We start from the raw sequence: 20757 nt of genomic DNA, 5'->3' as shown, positions 1-20757 counted from the left end.
TTTTCTTTAGTTCATTCAGATGTATGGGGTTCGGGTCCAGTTATTTCTAAGTTGGGTTTCTGTTACTTTGTTACTTTTGTAGATGACTATTCCAGAGTTACCTGAATTTATTTAATGAAGAATCATTCTGAGTTATTCTCCATTTTTTGTGCCATTGTTCTTGAAATTCAGAATCAATTTAATACTTTATCGAAAATTATTCGTAGTGATAATGCTAAAGAGTATTTTCTGCTCCTTTCAATGACTTTATGTTTAAGCATGGGAACATTCATCAGTCCTCTTGTGTGGATAAACCTCAACAAAATGGTGTCGCCGAAAGGAAAAACAAACTTTGATGGAAGTCACTCGATCTCTTCTGTTTGAGATGACAATGGCTAACATTTTTTGGGCTGATGCTGTTCTAACTACGTGTTATCTTATTAACCGTATGCCTTCTTCGGTTTTAAGTGGTGGTATTCCGTATTCTTTGTTGTTTCCTTCTAATCCTTTGTTTGTGTTACCACCGCGTGTCTTTGGGAGTGTTTGTTTTATTTGGGATCATCATCCTCATCGCTCTAAGTTATATCCTAGAGCCCTTAAATGTCTTTTTGTTGGGTATTCTAAAACTCAAAAGGGGTATCGCTGTTATTCTTTTGATTTACATAAATACTTTGTTATGGCTGATGTTTCTTTCTTCGAAACCACTCCCTTTGTCGAGCCTTCGGTACCCAATCCAGCCTTGGATGATGATCTGCCCGTATATGTTGTTGAGTCTTCTCCTGTGCAAGTTCAGTTGCCTTCCCCGCCACCTCCTACAAAGCCATCTGTTGTGTTTCAACGTCGCTCATCAGTCGAGGCAGCGACACCCCGCATTGCATCTTTTGATCAATACAACACTTGGTTAAATGTTTCTACCTCGTCTTCTTTGCCTTCGGATCCACCAATAGGTACTTCCTCTTCTTCCACCGTTCCTGTTATTTTTTATTTGGATTTACCTATTGCGTATCCTAAGGGTGTTCAGCGTTGTACCGAGCATCCTATCTCTAATTTCGTGTCCTATTTTGGTTTGTCTTCTACTTTTGTTGCTTGCTTGTCTACTGTTGACTGTCATCCTATTCCTAAGTCTGTTTCCGAGGCCTTGTCTAATCCCTGGTGGAAGGCTACTATGACTGAGGAATTCTCTGCGCTGGAGGAAAATCAGACATGGGAACTTGTTTCGTCACCTCTTGATAAGTCTGCCATTGGCTGTAGGTGGATATTTATGGTGAAGGTCAACTCTGATGGTCTGTGGCTCGTTTGAAGGCCCGACTTGTTGCGAAGGGATATGCCCAGGTATATGGGGTCGATTACCTGGACACATTTTCTCTTGTTGCAAAACTTACATCTGTTCGCATTTTGATTTCTTTGGCTGCTACACATCATTGGTCTTTGTTTCAGTTAGACGTGAAAAATGCATTTTTGCATGGTGATCTCCATGAGGAGGTGTACATGGAGCAACCTCCTGGGTTTGTTGCTCAAGGGGAGTTTGGGAAGGTGTGTAAGCTAAAGAAATTGTTGTATGGACTAAAACAGTCGCCACGGGCGTGGTTTGGTTATTTTACTGATGTTGTATTGGAGTTTGGTTGAAACGGTCTGAGAGTGATCACTCAGTGTTTTTTCGGCATTCTGATGCAGGGAGGATATTTTTGGTAGTTTGTGGATGATATTGTTATCACAGGAGATGATTCTTCAGGTATTGAGAGTTTGAAGATACATTTGGGACAGCAGTTTCAGACTAAAAACTTGGGATGACTGAAATATTTTTTGGGTATTGAGGTAGCTCAATCACAGAAAGGGATTTTGCTCTCTCAGCGAAAATATGTTCTTGACTTGTTGTCAGAGACAGAACTGCTAGACTCTAAACCTCTGGAGACACCTATGAATCCTAACGTGAAACTTATGACAGATGATGGTGATATTCTTGATGACCTTGAGAAGTATCGGAGGCTTGTAGGGAAACTCAACTACTTGACTGTGACTAGACCTAACATTTCCTTTCTTGTCAGTATGCTAAGTCAGTTTATGTCTGCTCCTCGGACGTCTCATTGGGATGCAGTTATAAGGGTTTTACGCTATATCAAGAAGGAACAGGGACGTGGTCTCCTATATTCTGATAATGGTCAAGAGAGGATTGCTGGATTTTTTGATGCTGATTGGGCAGGGTCTCCGGTTGATCGAAGGTCTACTTCAGGTTGTTGTGTGTTTGTTGGAGGGAACCTTATGTCATGGAAGAGCAAGAAACAAACTATTGTAGCCCGGTCCAGTACAGAGTCGGAGTATCAGGCTATGGCACATAGTACTTGTGAGCTGATGTGGGTGAAACAATTGATGACTGAACTTGGGTTTGGTGATGATTCTCCTATGTTGCTATAGTGTAATAGTCAGGCTGCTATTCATATTTCTAAGAATCCTATGTTTCATGAGAGAACAAAACATAATGAGATCGATTGTCATTTTGATCGTGAGAAGTTGCAACACGGGGTTATTTCTCCTCGTCATGTTCGAACGGGGGTGCAACCAGCTGATTTGTTTACAAAGTCTTTGGGGAGTGTGAGAGTAAATTATATTTGTAACAAGTTGGGCATGATTAACATCTATGCGCTAGCTTGAGGGGGAGTGTTAGAAGTCGATATATGTAAGGGGGGAGGGAATCGTGAATTAGTAATTAGCGCTAATTCACGATTCCCCCTTGAGGGGTATTTCTGTCTTTTCAGTGTTGATATTGTTTACCCTATTGGGTAAACTTATAAATATGAATGAATTGGGGCAGTCAACATTATGACTGTGATTCAGCAGCATTCTCGTTTCTCTTCTTCCCTTCTCTTCTCTTCTCTTCTTCCTTCTTTCTCTTTATTGTTTATTACAATACCCATCACCCAAACGGCCGCATTTGGGTCCTTTGGGATCCCTTTAAAATCAGCATCTCCCTTCTTTCCTCCACTCCTTTGTCCTTCCACCACAACCCTTAAATTGCCTCGGGAACTCTAGATTTTTGTTACTTTTATATATAAGCCTTTAACTGTCCTTCTGAGAGAGCCACTCTTTGGAATGATCTTCGTTCCATTTCTGGTCAGGTTGGATCTCTTCCTTGGGGCTTGGGACGTGACTTCAATGTGGTTTGATACGGTCATGAGAAACATGGTGGTGATCAATTGGACATGGACTCAGTGATGTCTTCAACAATTGCATTGAGGATATTGGGGTGAATGATCTTAGGTGGTCTGGTCCTAAATTCACCTAAAATTACAAAAGAGCTGGAGATTCCTGTATTGCCTGTAAGCTTGATAGTGTAAATGAAGCTTGGCTCTCTGCTTTTCCCACTTCCCATGCCTCTTTTGACATCTCAGGTATCTCTGACCATTTCCCCATCTCCTTGTTTATCCAATCATATATCTCCTTTTGTCTTTGAGGTGGGATTTTATTGTTAAGGTGATGACTACGATGGGATTTCCTTCGGTGTTCGTTCATTGGATTGATGGATTCATCATTACATTTCGTCTCCTTCTACGTTTTGGTCAATGGTAGTCCGGCTGGTTACTTTGCCTCTTCAGTGGGAATTCATCAGGGATGTCCTCTCTCTCCATGCATCTTCACTTTCGCTCTTCAAGTTCTCTCTAGAAGCATCCAATGTTGTACGGATCAACAACTCATCTCTCCCATCCCTAAGTGTAAGGCAATTAGGCTCTCCCATCTTGCCTTTTCAGATGATTTCATGATCTTCTCCAAGGCTTCTATTAGATCCCTTGAGACTATTATGACTTTCCTATAACATTTTGAAGATCTTTCGGGTCTTCGGATCAACCAAGAAAATATCTCTTGTTCTTGGCAGGGGTCTCTGATGTTGATAAAGTTGGTTTGATAGAAAAGTCTGGGTTTTCTATTGGCCATCTTCAAGTCAAGTACTTGACCATCGATTCCGACTAGGCTAACATCGCACCATTGCTCCCCTATGCTTGACCTCATCTGGAAGGAATAAGTTACAGCTTTGGAAAGGTAAGCTCCTCTCGTATGCTGGTCGGCCGGTTCTTATCCAATCTGTTCTGCAATCCTCTTATATTTATTGGTCGGGCATTTTTGGGCTTCCTCAATCCATTATTAAGTCTTTGGAGTCTCTCATAGCAGCCTTTCTCAAAAAAGGCATTGGCTCTTCCATATTTCTTCATCCCATTAGTTGGGTATCTATTTGCCTTCCCAAGAAAGAGGAAGGTTTGGGCCTAAGACGAATTAAGGACGTTAACTCGCCAGGTATCATCAAATTAATCTAGAAGCTCGTGACTAAGAAGAAAAGTATTTTGGTGGATTGGGTTTATTCTGTGCTTCTCCATTTTGACTCTATTTGGATAGTCTCTGCCTTGTCTGATGCTTCTTGGGTCTGGTGCAAGATTCTGGTGCTTAGGTCTGTTGCTCTTAGAGCTATCCTATCTCATATTGGTGATGGTGTCTCTACCTCGCTTTGTGTGGACAATTGGCACCCTATGGAATTCCTTCTCCACTCGGTCAGCTCAAGAGCTATCTACAACTCTAGCCTCTTTAGGCAATCTATGGTAGCTGATATCATTCATCTTGATGATTGGGCACACCTCCAATTTCGCTTCACGTAGTGCTTCCTAACATGTGGAATGCCTTGCCTTCTATTTCTAGAAGACCCTCTTACAGGGGATTGTGTCATTTGGACTCCGGCCAGTTCGGGTAATTTCAGTTCTAAGGCGGCTTGAGAGTTCATCCATAGGCTCCTTGTCCTCTTGACGGAAGCTTGTAAAGTTCAAACATCACATCCCTCAGCACTGTTTCATGGTTTGGCAGGTCTTCTCCAGCTGCCTCCCCACGCAATCCTTCCTCATTCATTGGCAAATTGCTGTCTTCCCCTAATGTTATCTTTGCTAGAATGTTGTAGAAGATATTAACCTTCTCCTCTTCCACTTGGAAAGGGATCTGTTAGCTGAACCAAGAATGAGAGAATGGCTCAAGTGAATTGTTTCTTCACTCACAGCCCCTTCATTTATATCTTTTACTTATGAGCATAATTACAATACTGCCCCTATATAGCCGACTATGCTTATATCAGGGGAATAAACAAAGAAAAAAGGACAAAACACCCAAATACCCTTATCGGGTTACATAACTCAACACTCCCCCTCAAGTTGGTGCATAAATGTCACACATGTCCAACTTGACTAGACTAGGGTGAAATAACTTTCCACCTAACAAGTTGATCATCGGATTTCATAAAGGGCATACAAATCTGCCCACTTTCTAACTTCTCCTTGATGAAGTGTCTGTCGATCTCCACATGCTTGGTACGATCATGTTGCACTGGATTGTAAGCAATGCTGATTGCTGCTTTGATGTCACAGTACAACATCATCGGATGATGAATAGTACAACTAATATCCTAGAATAAACTCTGAAGCCACAATAGTTTACATATGCCCTGGGCCATGGCACAGAATTCCGCTTCAGTGCTAGACCCAGCCACGACATTTTGCTTTTTTTACTTTGCTATGTGACAAGGTTACCTCCTACAAAGGTACAATAGCTTGAAGTAGATTTTCTATCTGGGTTACCCCCCCCATTCAGCATCTATGTACACCACAATGCGAAGGTGATCATGTGGAGACAGGCGAATCCCTTTCCCTGGAGCTGACTTCAAATAGTGGAGAATACGAAGAACAACAACCATATGGATGGCATAGTTATCAAGGCAGGAAGGCGGCCATGGTGATTTAGATGGTCAAAATTCAAGGCGACACCGCCATGGCGGCCAAGGCGACCAAGAAGCCTGGACACCATGGCGACGCCTTGATAACTATGATGGGTGGAGTAGGGATCATGTATAAACTGACTGACCAGACTAACATCAAATGCAATGTCTGGTCTGGTGTGGGAGAGATAAATTAGTTTTTCCACCAACCTTTGATAGCGCCCCTTATCAACAGGATCACCATCCTTCTCTTGTGGACGAGTAGTAGCCTCCAAAGGAGTGTCACATGGGTGCCATCCTAACAAACCAGTCTTTGAAAGTAAATCTAGAACATATTTCCTTTGGGAAAGAAAGATGCCTTTGGGAGAACAAGCAACTTCAATTCCAAGAAAATACATGAGCTGTCCTAGATCTTTGATTTCAAATTCTCGTCTATGTCATCGACATAGACTATGAGAAGAGTAACCTTATCTCCATCTGTTAGAGTTATGTAATAAGGGTAGTTTGGGTACTAGTCTAGTTTCTTACTTTCTTATATAATCTTTTCTGTTTTTGCCTTTTACCTCCCTAGGGAGGTGTATGTAATTTCCTTTATCTCATTAGTGAAGTAATATAGGTGTGGTGGAGACAATCTCTCCAACACACAACAGTGTCCCATATTCTCTTCTTCTCCTCCTTCTTCAACCTTCCACCTTCATTTCTCTCCTTGTTCTCTTGCATCCCTTAACTTCCAACTTGGTATCAGAGAGTCCTCCGTTTCTGGTTTGAGACTCGTCCTATAAGCTCTCCACCTCCTTTCCCTCTCTTTGGAACCTAGGTTACAAAGGGGTTCCAAGGAAGAGGTTGATAAGTGAAAACTTTGAAGAAATCATGCCATATCTCTTGATGAAGGCTATGGAAGCACTAAGATAGGTGTTCATGTGAAGACTTGGCTGTTTGAAGCCCAAATTAATGAAAGACAACCCAGAATACTGTTCTATGAACAGTAACCCGAGAAATTACTGTTCCTTTTTCTGAAATAGCCCATGTTCTCCCTCATATTGGCTTTGTTGAAGCTTGGACCTGGCCCATTGGAGTCTCTCTAGGATCCCCTTTCAAGCCCCCAAAACATTGGTTGCGAAGGGGGAAAGCCCAAGGTCTGCAACTCACTTTTTATGCTGCTGCTACAGTAACTCCGCCAGTTCTGGGAAGTTTTTCTTGTTTCTCCTTCATCGAAGGTCAGTTGGAGATGAAATCAGGTCCTATGGAGTCACCTTGGAGTCTACTTTCAAGCCTGTATAGGCTCAGCTGGTGATATCTAGCCCTCTTTCTCTGCAACTCCAAACTGTGATGCTCTATAATGCTGCTAGTTGTTGAAATAATGACTGTTTTCTGATATACTACTGTATTGAACCTATTTGATGGGTTTTATTTGCTGAGTTATATTGTTTCAAGATTATGGGTTGTTTAATAATGGATAGAAGGGTCTACTGGTGAAGAAGGGAGCTACCAACCTAGATGATATGTGATACTTTCAGCTGCTTGGTGTTGGTGAGGTGTGTTGTTTGAGTCTCTCGTGTTGTTGTATGATGCCCTTACACCTTAAAGCATATGGTGGAATTGAATATTGTTGAAGTATTAGCTTGGTTTGCTACTTGGACTGCAATTACCAGTGTTTGAAAATTTATTTTTGGGTTGAGAACATACTCCCCATTGGATTTGGGTATCATCCCCTTTGTTTGTGCATTCCTGCATTATGTCAGCTATTAGAGGAAATAGGTTCAGCTATGACCATTGTGGGAAATCTGGACACACGAGAGAGAGATGTTGGATACTTTATGGCTGTCCCCCTAGTATGCATGACAGCAGGAGTGGGGGAGCCAAAGCATGCTCCTTGATGACTGAAGTTGCACCTACGGGATCTCTATATGGACTATAAACAGACACCACATCCCTCAATGATATTACAGTATTTCGCAGGGTTTGTCATATCTGGATAGCCCATGCCAGACTCTTTAGCTTTCACTTTTATAGGCCTCTACATCTGGCCCTTCCACTACCTCCGCGTGGGTCATTGACTCTGGAGCCACTGACCATATGACCGGCATATCCCAGTGTTATGACTCCTACTCTATCTACTCTGGTAAGGAAAATGTTAGAGTTACTGATGGTTCTCTTTCATCTATTTTTGGTAAAGGTAATGTTCATGTCACTTCGTCTATCTCCTTGACTCTGTTCTTTATGTGAAACCCGGTCAAATTTTCGAATAAATTTGAACTTTTGGAATCTGTGTGATTTCAAGTTCTAGTTCAACTTTGCCCATACTAGCCTCTAAGTTGTGGGCCGTCTTGATTAAGAAATTCAGACCTATCTCACGAAATGCCTGCAGAAAGGCATTCGATCGACCCAACTACCGTGGCCTTAAATGAGTCCGAGGTATCTAACGGAAGACAACACATAAGCGTGGCATCTTTGGATTGATGGCCTCGCAAAGCCTCTCTCTGTCTTAAGCCGAATCTCAGGTAAGAATTCCATTTTATATGTATATATGTTGTATTTTTAATTAATTAGTGTATTAGGGGCAAAATAGTAATTTTTACCTTGTGGGACCCCGCACCAGAGCTACTTGGGTTGCTGCTCAGTTCGTTGGAGTGGACAGCCAGGACCTCTCCCTTAATTAAACTCAATGTAAGTATAATTTAAAATATATTTATATAACGTTTTGTACGACCAACTAGGGTTACAAGGGTATTTTAGTAAAATTGACCCCGTGGGACCCAGTTCCCCAGTGGGGAAAGTGGTTCCGGACAGTTACCCGTATCCGGATCATCCCTGATGTCGCATGACGTCGATCCAGAGCTGGAATAAGGTAATAAATACAAAAGAATCAATTTTAGAAATAATTTATAACCAAACGACCATTCTCGCCCTTAGTGGTTAAATATCCTATATATATATATAACTTCTCTTATACTATTTACAAAACACATTACAAGTTAGAGAAGCTGAAAAATTGGTGCCAGCTTGGAGAAGGAAGAAAGAAAAGGGAAAAGAGAAGAGAAGAAGAGAGAACAAGGGCTGCTCTTGAAGGCTTACCTCCCACAACCGAACCTGAACTTGAATCTCCATTAGAAGTGCTTCCAGCACCTGTTCTGCCTCTAATTTCTGGTAAGCCCTGAGAACCCTTGCTGTATCCTTCTCCTTCTCCTCTAAGTTTAGTTTATTTTTAGTCTAAATACACCTAAGATGGCTGGACTCCATTAAAGCTTCAAAGTTAAGCTTGAATAATTAGATTTTGTTGTGAGATTGGGCTGTTCTAACTATTTCCAGCCCAATCAGACCTGAAATTGAGTGTTAAACTCTAATCAAACCTTTAATGTTGAAGCTATTACTTGTATAGTAAACCCTAACCTAGCTAATTTAGGTTTAATTGAAGAAATTCCTAAATTAACCAACTATTTATGAAATTGAACACCCAAAATAGATTGACCCACCTGAATTAATGTTAAAACTCCTAATTTGGGCCATACATGCAAAGATCGGCCAATGAAGCAAAACCCCCAAATTCGACACCGACCGGATGTTGTTGCGGGCCAGGGGCGGTTGACCGCTCCCTGGAAGTCTCGCATCCGGCTCCCCTATTTTTGTGCCCTTATGACCTGAGACCCCTTAGGACTTGACCTTGCCCATCCCAGAACCTATCGTATGGTGTTTGGTAGGTTGTTTAGGGTTGTTTCTCACTGCTTTTCTAGTCGGTTTGTTGGATTGTTGGTGGGTAACTCGACTCAGGATTCCTTTTATAACTAATCTATAATATTCTTGTCTCATATTTAGGGATCGTTCGTCCTGTTTCGCCGCTTATTGGAGTTTATTCACCAAAGCTAGCTACAATTACAGGTAAGGGATTCGACCTTAATTTCTGCGTGTTTATCACATTAATTTCAACTTTATCTTGAATGCCACGCTACGCATCATTACCTTTATACCGGAAATGTAGTTTTCTAGCTTTTATTTAATGCATTAGATCAGATGTAAAATAGGTTGCACAAAGACATCCGCATCGCATTTGCATTGATTATTTATATGATGTGAATTTATGCGTGATGGAAATCGGTAATTTATAACTCGGATCACTTGCCTCATCATATTTAGACTACATTGGCTAGGTTGATATTCATTACCCAAGATCGCACCCTTACCAACAGGGGAAAGGTGTTGACAACCCGTGGCAGACCGATGTGTTAGTTCCGGATGCCATCTTCTCCCCATGTTAGCGGGTCCCTATTTCTCGCTGTGGGAATAAACAGGTGGGTTGGTCATTTGGGGTCTGTCGGGTCCGATGTGTTAATTCCGAACGGGGGTCCTCACCGTGGTAGAATTGTTTCGCTCGGGTGATCAAGGGTTAGTTCCGGACCGAGGTTAGCATCTACCACTAGTAGTAGTACTTATACCCCACGAGACTTAGTATCTCGTCTTAGAACATGTTAGTTTAAGACATACATCATGGATTTATTATGTTTGTATGCTTGTACCCCCTTACCGGGCTCACGAGAGCTCACCCCGTGGATATCCTTATTTTTCAAGCATTTAGTTACTTCTAATGTTGGATTTGCGGCGCCGAGTTTGAAGGCACGATACTTCGTGCGCACGTGATGATTGGGCAACCTCCTGATCTTGGCCTGATAGTCCAGGCTGCCTCCCCACTCTTTTATGCTTTATAAATGCTTTATATAGTTATAAAATAGTTTCTTGTATACTTTTACTCTGTGCTACCTTTGAGAATTGTATAGTTGTATCACAAACCTTATCATTTATATAAATGAAATATCATTTAGACTTCTCTTACTAATGATGTTATCTCTATTAATTAAATTGTTTCCGCTGCCTTTGATTACTGTATCTGTGACCAATGATTGTGAATAGGATACTGCACTTGTGATCCTTGGGGATTGGTTGGATGTTAGAGACATCCCGCCACACTTGGCCCTTAATAACCGGGCCGGGTTGTGACACTTTATGTTCCTCAGTTTCATACTAACCTCTTATCTGAGAGCCACCAAACCAAATCCTTAAATTATTTTATTACTTTTTTCCATCTCACTATGTTTTTCGGGATTTGGTGACAAAGAGGGTAATTGGCAGAGGACGTGAGGAAAAGGGATCTTACCTTCTTGATCAAGGAATATCCTCTCTACCTACTGCTCAGTCCTACGCATGTGGGCGTAATGACAACAGTATTGTTGATTCTATGATGTTGTGGCATCAACGTTTGGGCCACCCTTCTTTTGGTGTTATGAGGACAAAATTACCCCACTTGTTTTCTTCTATTCCTTCTTTCCATGTGTTTCAGTGTGAACCCTGCTTGTTTGCTAAACATTGTCGTTCTCCTTATCCTTATCAGGGTAATAGATCCACCGTTCCTTTCCATATTGTGCACTCTGATGTTTGGGGGCCTTCCCCTACTACTTTGTTTGGCTATCGCTAGTTTGTTTCCTTTATTGATGACTATTCCCGGTCAACATGGACTTTTTTGATGAAACAAAAAAGTGAGGTCTATGATGCCTTTAAAAATTTTTATCAGCTCATTTATACCTAGTTTCATACTCGTATTCAAATTGTTCGTTCTGATAAGGGGGGGGGGAGTATATGTATGGGGGGCTTCAATAGATTTTTACTGATCATGGCATTATCCATCAAGTTGCTTGTGTTGACACCCCTCAACAGAATGGGGTGCTTGAAAGGAAAAATCGCCATTTGTTGGAAGTCACTAGGAGTCTCCTATTTGGCATGCATGTTCCTAAAACCTTTTGGTCTGAAGCCCTTCTTACCGCTGCCTTTTTAATCAATCACATGCCCACTAAACTCCTTGGCTCCAAATCTCCTTCAGACTTGTTGTCTCCTCATACTTCTGCTTTCTCTCTTCCTCCTAAGGTGTTAGGGTATGTTTGCTATGTCCATGTCAATAAATGTGCCCGGATTAAGCTTGACCCCAAGGCACTCAAACGTATTTTCCCTAGATATTCCTCCTCTACCAAGGGGTATAATTGCTATCATCCCTCTTCCCGAAGGCACCTTCTCTCCAAAGATGTTACCTTCTTTGAATCTGTACCTTTCTTTAGTCCTTCTCAACATCCTCTTTAGGGGGAGAATAGTAGAAATGAAGAGGCTGTTTCTATCCCTTTCCTCCCACCTTTGCCTACTTCTCCATTTCTGTTTCATACTAAGAAACACAAAGAAGGGGCTGTTGTTGATACTGATACGCATTCAGGTGTTGATGCTAGGAATGAAAATGTGGTTGTTGTGGAAAGTGGCTCTGGTAATAAGAATGATTACCACATTCAGTACAAAAAGGGTGAATGCTTGAAGAGTAAAGGAAAGAAGACCTGCCACGAGCCCTCTTTGGATCCACATCCTGAGATACATCCTCCCCAGTCAGGTAACATTCCTTCTCTTCCTTCTGATTTAGACCTTCCTATTGCTGCTAGAAAAGAAAATAGAGCTTGCACTAACCTTGTAGCCCAGTTTATCTCCTATGATGCTCTCTCTCCTATAGGTGTTGCCTTCACTGCGGCCCTCTCTTCTATTTCTATTCCAAAAAAATGTCACTGAGGCCATGTCTGACCCAAAGTGGAAGCAAGCCATGTCTGAGGAAATGATAGCCCTTCAGAAGAATTGTACTTGGAAACTGGTTGATCTTCCCAGGGGGAGGGTTCCAATTGGATGCAGATGGGTCTACACAGTCAAGTACTGATCAGATGGTACAGTTGAGAGATACAAGGCCCGGTTGTTGGCTAAAGGCTACAGTCAGGTGTATGGGATTGATTATCAGGAGACATTTGCTCTTGTAGCGAAGCACAACTCAATAAGAGTTCTTTTATCTTTGACGACTAATAAAGATTGGCCGTTGTATCGGTTGGATGTGAAGAACGCTTTCCTCCATGGTGATTTAGAAGAGAATGTGTACATGCAGACTCCACCTGGCTTCCAATGTCCCTCAGCTGAAGGGAAAGTGTGCCTGCTCAAGAAGGCACTATATGGTCTCAAGCAGTCCCCAAAGGCTTGGTTTGAGAGGTTTGGACAAGCCATTTTGAAGAATGGTTATTCCCAGAGCCAAGCTGACCACACTTTATTTACCCGACGAGGTAATGGTACCATCATAGCCTTTATTGTCTATGTTGATGACATTGTAGTGACTGGAGATGACAGGGCTGAGATAGTAAGGCTGAAGACCTACTTGGCTCAACAGTTTGAGATCAAAGATTTGGGTCTCTTAAAGTACTTCTTGGGGATTGAAGTGTCAAGATCTAAGAAGGGAACAAATATATGTCAGAGGAAGTTTGTCCTAGACTTGTTGAAAGAGACAGGAATGTTGGGTTGCAAACCAGCAAACTCTCTTATTGATCAGAATCATAAGCTAGGAGAAGACTGTGGACCTTCCCTAATGTTGGGAAATACTAGAGGCTTGTAGGGAAGTTGATTTATCTCTCTTTGACTCACCCAGATACCACCTGTGCAGTTGGGGTGATGAGTCAATTTATGCATGCCCCCAAGAGTGGGCACTTGGATGCTGCTTACCGGATCCTCAGGTACTTGAAGTCCTCTCCAGGAAAAGGTCTCCGATATGCCAAGTATAACCATTTGAGAATTAAAGGCTATACTGATGCTAATTGGGCTGGTTCATTTTCTGACAGGCGATCTACATCTGGCTATTATACTTTTGTGGGTGGTAATATGGTCACATGGAGGAGTAAAAAGCAACCAATTGTGGCTCGATCAAGTGCAGAGGCAGAATTTAGAGCTATGTCTCATGGAGTATGTGAATTCCTATGGTTGAGACGGCTGGTCCAAGAGTTGGAATTTGATACTGAGGCACCTATGGGACTTTATTGTGATAACAAGGCTGCCATTAGCATAGCTCACAACCCTGCCCAACATGATAGAACAAAGCACATTGAAGTGGACCGACATTTCATCAAGGAGAAGATTGACTCCGGCTACATTTGTACTCCCTTTGTTAAGACAGGCGATCAATTAGCTGACATCTTTACCAAGGTGCTCATCCCTCATCAGTTTAGTACCCTATTATGCAAGCTGGGAATGTATGACATTTATTCTCCAGCTTGAGGGGGAGTGTTAGAGTTATGTAATAAGGGTAGTTTGGGTGCGAGTCTAGTTTCTTACTTTCTTATATTGTATTTTTTTTGTTTTTTCCTTTTACCTCCCTAGGGAGATGTATGTAATTTCCTTTATCTCATTAGTGAAGTAATATAGGTGTGGTGGAGACAATCTCTCCAACACACAACATTGCACCATATTCTCTTCTTCTCCTTCTTCTTCAACCTTCCACCTTCCACCTTCATTTCTCTTCTTGTTCTCTCGCATCCCTTAACTTCCATCTCATTCTGCTTGATGAACAAGGTGTGATCAACAATGTCTGTTTATACCCCACAGAGATCATTGCCTTATGCTGCCAAACCAAGCCCGAGGAGATTGCTTCAGCCCATATAATGCCCTCTTCAGTCTGCAAACCTTCCTATGAGTCTTGTTACAAGAAAAACCTAGAGGGATCTCCATATAGACTTTCTCCTCCAGCTCTCCACGAAGGAAAGCATTTTTAACATCCAATTGTTGCAAATCCCAGCCAAGATTGTCAGCATATGATAGTAAGACCCAAACGGTGTTCAACTTTGCCACTGGGCCAAATGTTTCTTGATAATCAACCGCATAGGTCTGGGTAAATCCCTTGGCCACAAGTCTAGCCTTATATCTGTCCACCGTTCCATTAGGCTTCTGCTTGACAACAAACACTCATTTGCAGCCCACTGTTTTCTTACCTGAAGGAAGAGCTACCAGTTCCCATGTCTCATTCTTGGATAAGGCCACCATTTCGTCCAACATGGTTGCTTTCCACTGTGGATCTTCCATTGCCTCCTGCCATTTCTGAGGAATAGAAACAGAGGAAAGAAAGGACACAAATGCATACCAATCTTGATTCTTGAATAAAAGATCCAACACATATTCCCTTTGAGACAAACTTATTCCTTTACTACTGCTTACAACCTCAATCCCCATAAAATATCTAAGTGCACCGAAATATTTCTCTGGAAATGTTGTCGTAAGTAATATTTAAACTCATCAATATTGGAAGGCTCATTACGAGAAATAATGAGATCATCAACATATACAATCAGCACCACCACCGTACAATCATGGCGACAAACGAACACTAAGTGATCTGAGTAACACTGGGTAAACCCACTTTGAATAACAACCTTACTAAATTTATCAAACCAGGCCCTAGGAGACTACTTTAGGCTATAGATAGTTTTATGAAGTTTGCACACTCTAGTAGCACTCTCCCTCAGAGCAACATAGACAAGAGGTGGCTCCATATACACCTCGCGTAAGTCACCATGTAGAAAAGCATTTTTAATGTTGCGTTGATGCAACGGCCAGTTAAGATTAACAGCAAGGAAAATAAGCACACAAACTGAATTTAATCAAACAACAGGCGAAAAAGTATCAAAATAGTCCACCCCGTAAGTCTGAGTATACCCTTTTGCTACCAACCTGGCTTTGAGCCGTTCAGCAGATCCATCAGGGTTGTACTTAGTAATATACACCCAACGACACTCCTTACTTGGAGAAAGATCAATTAGGGTCCATGTCATACGAGACACCAAAGCATCCATTTCCACATCCATAGCCGACTACCACCAAGGACGAGACAGCGCCTCATGATGGGGGTTTTGGGATATATTTTGCAGATAAGGATAAAGTAAGCTATGAAGAGAAGATAAAAGATGTGAGACAGAAACAAATTTTTCAATGGGGTAAGCAACCAAAGACTTGCGTACACGAACAAGTACCTTTGCATAGAGCAACCGACAAGTCAGTAGGAGTAGAGGAAGAACAAGGAACTCCAGCTAAAGAATCGGATCATGCAAAGAGCAATAACGAAGGAGATGTAGCCACAGGTGCTGATGTTTTAGGGTGTCGCTGGTAAATTTGTAGTGGTGCTGGTTGGGAAATAAGCAAAGAATATGAAAAAGGAACTAAAGTAGGGATGGGAGGGAATTGAAAAATGTTAGTTTCCAAATCATTACCCTCAGCAAAAAAATATGGTGTACTCTCAAAGAAGGTAACATCGACAATCACAAACTGTTGCCAAGTAACATGGTAACCCTTTTAAGTGTGTGAATATCTAAGAAAAACACATTTGATTGCCCCTGGAGATAATCAAAACCCAGAAGTAAAATATGAAACAAAACAAGTTCCGTCCAAAAATGAGAGGTGGTAAAGAAAATAAAGCAGATTGGGGAAAATAATGTTCATGGGAGATTTATTAGCAAGAACAGAGAAGGGCATATGATTAATCAACTAATAAGCAGTTAAAAAAAGCAAACCCCCCCCCCCCTCAAAATAATTTTTTTTGGGACATATTAGACATTAAAGAACGAGCAATCTCCAATAAGTGTTTGTTTTTTCATTCAGCCACACCATTCTGCTGGGGGGGGGGTATGAAAGCAATTACTTTGATGGATAATACCATGTCAGAGCAAAAAGAAGAAATTGCTATATTCTAAAGCATTATCGGAGCAAAGTTTTTTTAGAGAAACACCAAACTGATTGAAGAAGATGATGTAAGAAGAAGAGGAGAGAAGATGGGAACACTAGGGCTCATAGTTTGACAGAATGACCAAACCGTGAGCAGTGCTTTATGTATATATATATATATAGATATGCTGAAATATAAATATAAAAATATGATAAGTATACCAAGGATACCCCTGGTCCACAGTTATTTACACATAATCGTATAAAATAAGAATATATCACTAAAATACCCCTGCGGCAGCATTATTAACCCAATAATCTCAACAAGAACTACAGGAAATTCTTCATGACAGTATGTTTTTACATGTAAGAAAATAAAATTCAATACTTTTCAGCCAGTTAATGAACTGCTGCTCAACGGGAAGGGAAAAAAGGATGAATAGACTTTAGTTCACCCTTATGTTTACATAAATTGCAGTTGTTTCCATTCCCCTCTGCAAGCGAGTATACAGATGGTAGACTTTCCCATATTGCCCCATAATAACTGATATATAATTCATTGGGTTGCTCGACATGCATTTGCATTAATACCACAATGTTCATTTTACCGAGTTGTGGGATCCAATACAACAAAAAGGACAACGATTAAGAAGAAAATAAACAAAAATAACACAGTATATCAAAATATAAGGAAATGACACAAACCTTTAGTGAAGCTAGCTCCCGCATTCCTTTTTCAACTAAAAGCATGCTCTCAATCTTTGCCTCCCCGGGTAGTTGATTCAAGTCATGTGAAACGTTATCCCTTTCCTCTGCATCAGTTTTCTCCATAAAGTTAGAGAATTCTTGTATTTCACATTCTAAAACAAGATATTAAGACTTCGTTTGTCTTAACAATTATTTTCTTCGAAAAATCAACTTTCCTTTACAAAATCAATTTTGTATTTCTTAGCCATTCGTATTTTTTTCTTCTTTTTTTTATTGTACAGAGGACAAGGAATCATATTTAGGCAAGGTTGACTGAGGAAAAAAAATCCAACACTATGGCAGGGTTTATGTCTTCCATGGGCAGCAATTGTATCATGGATCAACAAACCACCATGGTATTTCAGGAAAATAACTTTGCTTTGTGACTAATTCAATATTCTATTGCTTTGAAGCAATTCCTATAAAACATTTTCAGTTAGAACAAGCAAAGCTTAAGGAAACACGTCACAGAAATTAAAGAAGAAAAAACACATAAAAACCATATTGTCCAAGTTTAGTGTTGGAATACCCAAAGAAAGGAAAAAAATTCTCACATATCCGACATTAATTGAAATCTAACCTACTGAGCTTTCCTCTTTAGCTTTCTGACCAGCAGATAAAACAACTTCAAGAGGAAGGGGCGCTAAGGATGACCAATACTCATACTTTGATGCAGCAATCTCTGGATGAATATCTACCACAAGAATATCGCTATGATCACAATGCATCCCAAAAAATAGGTGTGGAAAAGATAATAGTTTGATATATTAATATGAAAGTCAGAAAAGTATGCTTGACGATAATTGAATTGCATCATGATAATCAGCTTTAAAATGAGTTCAATAAGGGGTTATCTGAACATAATGCATGCAGATTAATAACTAAGCACCAAAGATATGTTCACAAAAGGATGTATAAAGTAGATGAGATGGGTTTGGTCCGGCCAGGGTGAGCACAGGCCTAATGCAACCAATTATCTTGTGTTCGGTCAGCCCAAAAATGTGTATTCTGTAAAACAATGGATTCTATAAAATTTCATGTTCTCCCTAATGATCCTATGGTGGATCAACAGTCTGTCCACCTTAAGGGCCTGTAATTAGGCCCCTAATGAGCCTTCAAGGGCTTCCATTGCCTCGGTCCAGGCAGCCAAGCTTCTCATGAGAGAGGAAATGTCAGTTGTCCAGGTACATGTTGAATCCCTATAATCCAGGAAGTTGTTTAGAATAAGAAGAATACTTCATTGGATGTCAAAGTTTATCTGATTTAGGATTTTAATCCCATGTATTTCAGGAATGCTATTAGAATTTTCTAAAATTGGAAAGCATTTTAAATATTAAAAAATAAAAAGGAGTTTCAGAATGTCCAAGTATAGTTTAGGAGTTAAAATTTTCATTTCGTTAAAATAAAATGTTAAGGAAAGAATATTGTATGGAGGAATGAGTTAAGATTGAGATTGAGAGTGTAAGTAGAAGAAGAAGAAGAAGAAGAAGAAGAAGAGGAGGAGAAGAACAAGGAGGAGAAAGAGTCTCGGTTGTAAGTTGTGTATTTTGGGATTTCTCCCTCCACACCTATATTACTCAAATATGATGTCTTGACATATTACATCCAACCTCCCTAGGGAGGTAAAGGGTAAAAAGAACGAAAAAGAAGAAATTACATAATAAGGAAACTAGTTAATATCTAGTTCCAGAAATACCCCTAGGACATGAGAACTAATAACTCTAACACTCCCCCTTAAGATGGAGAATAAATATCATGCATTCCCAGCTTGCATAGAAGAGAGCCAAACTGAGGAGAGGCAAGGGCCTTGGTGAAGATGTCAGCTAGTTGATCACCAGTCTTAACAAAAGGAGTGCAAATACAGCCAGAGTCAATCTTCTCCTTCATGAAGTGTCGATCCACTTCAATGTGCTTGGTTCTGTCATGTTGTACAGGATTGTGGGCAATACTGATGGCAACCTTGTTATCACAGTAAAGCCTCATAGGACCTGCAGTGCCAAAACCCAATTCCTGAACAAGTCTTTTCAACCATATAAGTTCACACACTCCATGAGCCATAGCTCTAAATTTTGCTTCGGCACTGGATCTAGCTACAACCAGCTGTTTTTTGCTTCTCCATGTAACCAAGTTACCTCCCACAAAGGTACAGTAGCCGGAGGTAGACCTCCTGTCTATGATGGAGCCAGCCCAATCAGCATCAGTAAAACCTTCCACTCTCAGGTGGTTGTGCCTGGCATACAACAAACCTTTCCCTGGGCATGATTTCAAATATCTCAGAATACGATACACAGCATCTAAGTGACCACTCTTGGGGGCATGCATAAATTGGCTCACTACTCCCACTACATAGGAGATATCTGGGCGTGCCATAGAAAGGTAAATAAGCTTCCCAACTAGCCTCTGGTACTTTCCCACATCAATAAGAGGAGAACCATAATCTTCTCCTAGTTTGTGATTCTGCTCAATAGGAGAACTTGCTGGTTTACATCCTAACATCCCTGTCTTTGTCAACAAATCAAGCACAAACTTTCGTTGACATATGTTGATTCCTTTCTTGGTCCTTGATACTTCAATGCCTAAGAAATACTTCAAGGGGCCCAGATCTTTGATTTCAAACTGTTTAGCCAAGTAGCTTTTCAGTTTATCTATCTCAGCCATATCATCTCCAGTGACTACAATATCATCAACATAAACAATGAGAGCTGTGATGGTACCATTGCCCCGCTTGGTAAAGAGAGTGTGATCTGCTTGACTTTGGGAATATCCATTCTGAAGAATAGCTTGTCGAAAGAGTTCAAACCATGCCTTTGGAGATTGTTTGAGCCCATATAGTGCCTTCTTGAGGAGGCACACCTTCCCTTCAACTGAGGGTACTTTGAAGCTCGGTGGGGGTTGCATGTACACTTCCTCTTCCAAGTCACCATGAAGAAAGGCATTCTTCACATCTAACTGATATAGAGGCCAATCTTTATTGGTAGCCAGAGATAAAAGAACTCTTATGGAGTTGTGCTTAGCTACTGGAGCAAATGTCTCCTGATAATCAATCCCATAGACCTGACTGTACCCTTTGGCTACTAACCTTGCTTTGTATCTTTCAACAGTACCATCGGATTTATACTTGATTGTATAGACCCATCTGCATCCAATAGGGACACGTCCCTTGGGAGGATCTACCAATTGCCAAGTGCCATTCTTCTCAAGAGCCATCATCTCCTCAAACATAGCTTGTCTCCACTTTGGGTTAGACATAGCATCAGTAACATTCCTCGGAATAGAAGTTGTAGAGAGAGCAGTAATAAATGCAATACTTGTAGAAGAAAGAGCATTATAGGAGACAAACTGGGCTATAGGATTAGTACAAGCTCTTTTCCCTTTTCTAACAGCAATAGGAAGCTCTAAATCAGATGGAGGAGAATGAGTGTCACCTGATTGAGGAGAATGCGGATCTGGATCCAAAGAGGACTCTTGGTAGATCTGCTTTTCTCTGTTATACAAGCCTTCACCCTTTTTGTAGGTAATGTGGTAATCCTTCTCCTTACCAGAATCATTCTCAACCACCAATTCTGTATTCATACCTAATTGTGATTGATCACCCATATTACCCACATCCACAGTCTCCACAGTCTTGTGTGTTCCAATATCAAACATAAAAGGGGAGATAGGGAGAGGAGAGTGAAGATAATCAACAGCCTGTTCACTTCCACAATGCTCCCCTTAAAGAGGATGCTGAGAAGGAGCAAAGAAAGGAATAGATT

At 41.0% G+C, this 20757-nt stretch overlaps 1 protein-coding gene across 1 annotated transcript in view; it reads right to left on the bottom strand.

The window, feature by feature from the left end:
• LOC122667700 (coiled-coil domain-containing protein SCD2-like) overlaps positions 1 to 20757 on the bottom strand; it is an 88985-nt gene that overhangs the window by 22906 nt on the left and 45322 nt on the right. Inside the window, exons 13-14 of the mRNA XM_043864090.1 lie at positions 17583 to 17696; positions 16961 to 17067 (exon numbers count right to left, since the gene is read on the bottom strand). Coding sequence (XP_043720025.1) covers positions 16961 to 17067; positions 17583 to 17696 — 221 coding nt within the window. The remainder of the gene's footprint in view (positions 1 to 16960; positions 17068 to 17582; positions 17697 to 20757) is intronic.

Source organism: Telopea speciosissima, chromosome 7, assembly GCF_018873765.1.
Source record: "Telopea speciosissima isolate NSW1024214 ecotype Mountain lineage chromosome 7, Tspe_v1, whole genome shotgun sequence".
NCBI classification, from domain to species: Eukaryota; Viridiplantae; Streptophyta; class Magnoliopsida; order Proteales; family Proteaceae; genus Telopea; species Telopea speciosissima.
This window is presented reverse-complemented; position numbering and strand designations above follow the sequence as displayed.